The sequence below is a fragment of the Zerene cesonia genome, chromosome 7 (genome assembly GCF_012273895.1).
Source record: "Zerene cesonia ecotype Mississippi chromosome 7, Zerene_cesonia_1.1, whole genome shotgun sequence".
In the NCBI taxonomy this organism is placed as follows: Eukaryota; Metazoa; Arthropoda; class Insecta; order Lepidoptera; family Pieridae; genus Zerene; species Zerene cesonia.
In genome coordinates, this window is record NC_052108.1 from 406,381 (window position 1) to 413,146 (window position 6,766).

At 37.6% G+C, this 6,766-nt stretch overlaps 1 protein-coding gene and 1 non-coding gene across 2 annotated transcripts in view; one reads left to right on the forward strand and one right to left on the reverse strand.

The window, feature by feature from the left end:
* Positions 1 to 756: 756 nt before the first annotated feature.
* On the reverse strand, positions 757 to 850 carry Trnai-uau. The gene is made up of 2 exons: positions 813 to 850; positions 757 to 792 (listed from the first exon to the last, which is right to left on the reverse strand). It is a non-coding gene; the product is annotated as a tRNA-Ile (tRNA).
* Positions 851 to 1,090: 240 nt separating this feature from the next.
* The window catches only part of LOC119828180 (TATA element modulatory factor), a 7,567-nt gene continuing 1,891 nt past the window's right edge, over positions 1,091 to 6,766 (forward strand). The window contains exons 1-9 of the mRNA XM_038350280.1: positions 1,091 to 3,153; positions 3,386 to 3,600; positions 3,809 to 3,950; positions 4,712 to 4,931; positions 5,067 to 5,252; positions 5,558 to 5,750; positions 5,989 to 6,133; positions 6,211 to 6,288; positions 6,712 to 6,765. Coding sequence (XP_038206208.1) covers positions 1,276 to 3,153; positions 3,386 to 3,600; positions 3,809 to 3,950; positions 4,712 to 4,931; positions 5,067 to 5,252; positions 5,558 to 5,750; positions 5,989 to 6,133; positions 6,211 to 6,288; positions 6,712 to 6,765 — 3,111 coding nt within the window. The 5' untranslated portion in view covers positions 1,091 to 1,275. The remainder of the gene's footprint in view (positions 3,154 to 3,385; positions 3,601 to 3,808; positions 3,951 to 4,711; positions 4,932 to 5,066; positions 5,253 to 5,557; positions 5,751 to 5,988; positions 6,134 to 6,210; positions 6,289 to 6,711; position 6,766) is intronic.

The following is a 6,766-nucleotide window of genomic DNA, read 5'->3' on the forward strand; positions in this document are numbered from 1 at the left end:
ATGTCTTTATAGTGTATGAGGTATTCATTATTTATACATATTTCTAGAAGCCATTCGTCCCTTTTTTCAACATTGATGAAAAAAAATCATCAAATTTATGTTATAACTAGCTGGTCCCCGCGGTCATACACGTAGTACTTGATGTTACACAGGCTAAAGCCTTTCTCAATAAATGGACTATCTAGACCAGTTATTCCTAAGATAAGCGCGTTCAACCGAATAAATCAACAAACACACAAGAATAGATTAAGACCGAGGACATGACAAACGCATCGACTCAACGTAAGTAATTTTTTTTATAAAATTTCACAAAATAAAATGTTTTCCTCACATCGATCCGCATTAGTTGGATTCAAAATGTTACAATCACAAATGTTAAACGAAGAATTAGATAGCGAAAACAAGTGCTTATTAAGTTCGTTTTAATAATTATGTAGCACATAAACTACTTGTCACGTTTAAGTGCGTTAAAGAATCATTAAATTAGTTGTATTAATCTCAAAACATCGGACCAATGTCGTCGGCCTGTGTAACAAACATACAAAAAAACCTGATATACTAAAAGTTTTTAAATTAACATTAATAAAATTAGACAAAGTATACCTAACGTAAAGGTAGGTAAAAGGTAGGCTATTCACAATTTTCATATTTAATTCGCGGATAATAATTTTATATAATAATCGACATTTTCGTGTATACGCACTAAGTTGATAAATAATAATTAGGCAAAGCAAAAAATTTAAATAACAAAAGATATGCTCCAGGTGAGGCTCGAACTCACAACCCCGGCATCTCTCACACGAACACTGTCTTATAAGTACCGTGCGCTAACCAATTGCGCCACTGGAGCTGTGAGAACCTGTTCGAAAATTACAAATCGGTTGTGACATTCACTATTAAGTCATAATAAATACTTATTTGTATAGAAAATACCAAATAACACCCATATTCATGAAAAATATTATTAATAAACATAATTTTAATTTAAAAGCTTTTACAAATAATTACTGAATATATAAATACGATAAAAATTTAAATGGGAAATGTTATTCTTTCTAATGATTTGACATTTGACAGTATAAAAGATAAACACAAAATGGAATGTAAACGTCACTAAAAGTAAAGTGCTTGTGTCTATTATCGACGTTCTATTTAATATAAATGATTATTATGGTTTAATTTGTATAACAATAAAAGATTGTTTAACAACACCAATCACTACACTATTGTGATTAGTTACTGTGCTATTATTAAATTCGCTAATGTTTTCTCAATATGAACTGGTTCGACACTTCGGGATTGACGAGCTTAGCTAAAAACGCATTAAAAGAGGCTCAAAAGACTATTGACAAAGCATTGGACATCCAGGATGATAGCGAAGAAGAGCAGGAGGGTGAACCTTCGAACCCTCCAACGGCTAAAAGTTCGCCAGGGGCCGGATCGACACCACAAAAGGATACAAATGATTTCTTTTCTTCGTGGGGGCTAACCGTCAGTGCAGAAGTTAATACAGATAGTCCAATTAAAGAGCAGCCCGTAGTGACAGAAAGCCCATCAAAAGCGAATTCGCAAAGTCTTTGGGGATCTTTTGCAGGGTCATTCTTTGAGCAACCTAAAACTGATGACAACACCATTGTTCGCCCTCCTAAAGCGAAATCTTTAAACGTCATTTGTGATAAGTACGACAGCCAAGATGATCTATTTTCTAAAAGTCAGTTGGTAATGTCTGATGGCTCTGAATCCTTGGATCAAAAGAAAAACACAAAATCAGAAGATAGACGTAAATCATCACTAAGCAATGCTCTTTCATTTGTATCAAGTAGGAATAGTTCAGATTCAGTAGAGGTTTTGTCACAGAGCTTAAAAACAACACCAGATTCAGAAGCAGCCTCTTACCAGTCTGCCTCACAAAGTAGTAGCATGGGCTTGAAACCTAACTCTGAATCTGTTGAAATCCTCCCCGATAGTCTAATTAGCCCAAGCTCTATAGAATGCCTTGGCTTTGATAGTTATTCAAGTGACAGAAATAGCAGCTCATCTTCAAACTTAACCCCAACTGAAGGGTCTGATAAGAAATCGACTCCAATTGGAGACAGGACAGAAAAAGTAAGAACAGCAGATAGTGTTAGCCTTGTAGCTGACGATGATGAGGACACAATGTCATATAATTCTATATCTGAATGCACAGCCCCCACGGTATTGGATACAGATGATAAACCAATAAGTCCATTTCCAAAAATAGCAAGACTTGATCAGAGGAAACCAGAGAGCATCTTGTATGTAGAGCAACTTGCATCTCAGAAAATGCACATCAGTGAGAATTCATCCAATGATGGCTCATGGTCAGATCGTACTTTAAATGCTGATAATGATAGTGTTACATTAGAAAATATCAATGAAGAAAATAAAAAGGAATGTGAAGATATGTCCATGGAAAAGTTAAGTGATTCATCTTCGTTTTACAATGTTAATGTAACAGCTGATTTGCTCAGATCAGAGAGTTCTTTCGTTAACATAGAGCGCCCAGTACATAGTCCTCCAGGAAGTAATGATTCTTCTCATAAAGACTGCATTGTAAAAGAGAGAACTTCTCCAGTGAGTTCTGATAGTAAAAGTGACCTCGTTAAAGTAGGTTCAGATCGTACATCCGGCCATACGTCTGGAGATGAAATTGAAACTGCAACCTCATCTGATATTGAGATCATACCCAGTCCCAATGGTGACAGTGGGCAGGGCTGCAGAAATAGCCCGGGGAAATATGGGTTCAAACATAAAATGGATGGAACTACATCACCCAATTTAGTTGACCTAGTACTAGGGAAGAATTTAGCTACAAAAATTCGCGGCCACAACAGAGAGCTCTCTGATGCTTCCATTAAGAGTAATACGAGTGATGAAAGCCAAGGTTCAGAAAACGAAAGACTTATGCGCCGTTTGAGCGAAATGGCGGAAATTCTAGATGCTAGAGAGAATAGACTGATGGAAGTTAGTAGAAGTAACGCAGAGTTAGCTGAATGTAATGCCCATCTCAAGTGTCAAATGGAGAGCCTCATGGCGAAACATGAGAGTAGTGATATTAACACAATTACAGAGGATTACACACAAAGAATGTCAGCGCTTGAGAAGAAATTCCAACAAGCGATTAGAGAAAAGGTAAGTCAGTACTAGAAGATAATTGATTAATCTGTAGTGCTCCTTTTCTGCAAGATCAAATTACATATTTTATTTAAATAATAATAATTTTAGTTTTAGATTGGAATTTATTTTTTCTGTGGACTAACTGTTTTGTTAAAAATTTTTTTTAAAGCACTAAATGCAATTAATAAATTGCTTAAAATATTAATATAGACTCAGCATAAACTATATTATATTGTGTTATTGCCAGGACCAGCTCAGGAAGCAATTAGATAGCCTAAAGCAAGAAATATCAAGGAAGAGTTCAACGAGCACAGAGACCCTTTTGAAAGAGAAAGACGACATGATCGCCCAATTGCAAGAGGAGGGAGAGAAGTTGGCTCGCCAGGAGTTGCAGCACTCCAACATTATCAAGAAGCTTAGAACTAAGGAGAGGGATAATGAGCAGGTTATTAAAAGTTTACGGTGAGTTAAATTACGACTATTTTTTTGCGACGTCATTAAATTCGTAATGTGAATAATTTGTATGTTTATAAAAAAAATATTAATCTGATTGAATAAATAATCACCTAATTATACATATAGTAAACTGGCATAAATTTCATCTACTTGACATTTCAAAAGTATACTATAAAATTAGAATTAATATTAGATTTTTTATTTTTATTTATAGAGATAAAATAGCAGAACAATCCTCTGAGCTAGACCGTATGAAGCGATCCCTCGCCGCCAAGGAAGAGTTAGAAGTGAGTCAGATAGAAGCAGTTTACCGACTCACTAACGCTAATAAGAAAATGGAAACTGAACTTATGGAGGTGAGGCTATGAGTTTCATGATAAAAGTCATTACGCTGTTTTAATATAATATAATAACTCGCTCATATTTACTAGCAATGTATATTGTGTTAGTTATTGAAAATTATAAAGGAATTAGTTAGGAAAGTTTGTTTAGTTTTGTTTATTTTTTAAATTGTCTGTATTATTATAGTGGTCATATACTAAATATTTAATATTAAAAAAAAAAAAAATAATAATAAGCACTTTTTTCTAGATATTACATACACAAACACATTTTGTCCTTGTAATTGTTTTATAGTACTAATGACTAATTTCCACTGCAGCGAATTAACTAGTTGATAGCGATACATTATCACTTTGAAAAGTGTTATCTTGATCATACTTCACATTAATCATAAAACAAATAGAATTTTCATGTCTATTCTTGATTGGATTCTCATTTACTATTTATTTTTAGCTAATTATCATAAAAAAGTAAAAGTCATAAAATGTTATAATTTTTAAATGGTATTGCTATTCAAAAATGTACCTGTTACCTAGTATTCAATATGTACTTAAGAAAATACTAGTTCCTTATGTATTTCAACACATTTTTTGTTATTGTTTATGATTTTTAGATTTGTATCAATTATTACTTGATATAATATTTCCCAATGCAATATTTGGCAAACACTAAAAAGCATCGTCTATTCTTTCGAGTAGGGTATAAATCAATCAAAGCCAATTAATTGTGCACCTTTATAAGAAACATAGTACAAGCACGAATATTATCATTCCAGACAAAAAGCGCACTAGACGATACAACGCAAAAGTTAGACAGCGCGCGCACCTCGCTGGAGGCGGCTCGGCGCGAGCTCGGCGAGCTGCAGCGCGCCGCCGCCGAGCTGGCCGACAGCCGCGCCGCCGCCGGCCAGCTCGCCGCCGCGCGCGACCGCGCCGAGCGCCAGGCCGAGCTGCTGCGCCACGAGCTGCGCCAGCTGCGGGCCGAGCGGGCCAGAGGTGAACGAAAACAATTAAAATAAAATAAAAATGTCTAATTTTTTTGGGTAAAACTGTTTTTAAATAACTTCGACTCAAATATCAACATGCATATGTACCTATTCATACATAATTCTATAATTTGTGTGCCCGCAGAGGAGCAGCGCTGGGTGAGCCGCGAGGAGGCGCTGCGGCGCGAGGTGAGCGAGGCGAGCGAAGCGCGGGCGGAGTCGAGCGGCGAGCGGGACGCGCCGCACGCCGCGCTGCTGGCGCAGCTCGCCGCGCTGCAGGCCGCCGCGCTGCACCACGAGCGCGCGCGCACCGCCGCCGCGCACCGCCTGGGTACGCGCACGCGCACGCGCACGCGCACGCGCACGCGCACGCACACCTACACATATAAACACCCACACAAGGACGCCATTTAGCAGTTCACTGTAAGACTGGCCTATGGGGAAGAATCTTTAAGCAGTTGACAATTTTACGGGCCGTTACATTGTATGATAATGGTTTCATTTCAATAGATAATTTACCGAAAATTAATGCGTTTAATTTTAAATAGTGTGTCACGGATCACAATTTTCGACAGTTTGCGATGTCGCGAGACAGATTACAGTCGATATACGTCTAAATACATGTCGATATCGCAGCGGAAGTGGAGAGCCAAGCGGCGAAGGCGGCGGAGTGCGAGCGGCTGGCGCGCGCCGAGAGCCAGGCGCTGCTGGAGCGCCTGGGCGAGGCCGAGGCGGCGCGGAGCCGCGCGCGGGACGAGCTGCTCGCCGCCGGCGCCGCCGCGCGCCACGCGCAGCGCCGCCTGCGCCTGCTGGAGGAGGAGGCGGACGGGTGAGCGCGGGGAGCGGGGGAGCGGGGGAGCGGGGGAGGGGTGACATTGTACCGGAGTTCTGTTCTAGTACACAGTCGTATTACTATTAAAAATAGGATAGTCATTATTTAAATAAACTATAACACATTATTTAAATATTTAAATAAAATTACCAAAATAACTAGCACACGTGAAAACACCAGATGTAAATCCTATTTATGTGTCAACAAAAATGTATTAAAAAAAAATTTTTTTCAGCAAAATCAAAGAATTAGAGGAGCTAAAAACTGCTAAAGAGAAACAAATAGCTGAATTGGAAACGAGAATAACTGAAACAGAACATTTACTAGAAGAGGAGCGGACCGCTCTGGATACTGAGCGAAAGAGGAATACTATACTGCAGGTAAATTTATATTTTATTTGTAGTTAAACAATATACATTTTTAATGCTGAATTGACTAGCTATTATCTCATTAACAGGAGCAGTTATCGACGCGAGGTGACATATCACCTTCACAGTCTGTTCTGTCCGATACCTTGTCGAACTCTTTATGGAATGTAAGTAAACTTTATATATGGTTTCTATAAATAAATGTTTTTAAAAGCAAAGGACCGAAAAGAGCACCCTGAGGTACTCCTATGGAAATGTTTATATCAATGTACTTTGTATTTAAAATACTAACACACATACTGTATAATAAAATTTAATGTTGTTCTTTAGGCTTAAAATATGCGACTCGTGATGACGTTTATTTACCTTATATAATTATGTATCTAGTATTTAAGTTAGTTAAGTTTGTTGAAAAATTATTTTTTTTTTTTTGTTTTTTTTGTATCACTGTCGCATTGGGCTTGTCCTGTTATGGCAAGTGATTTTTTATAAATAAATAAATAAATTAATTAATAATTTAATTTTAATTAAATAAATTAGTTAACTAAATGAAAAACTGGGAACAATGTTTCAATTATTTGAACTTACAGGATGATACCAGCACAGTATCGAATATGGGCATCGGTGGGGGGATGTGGATCCCGC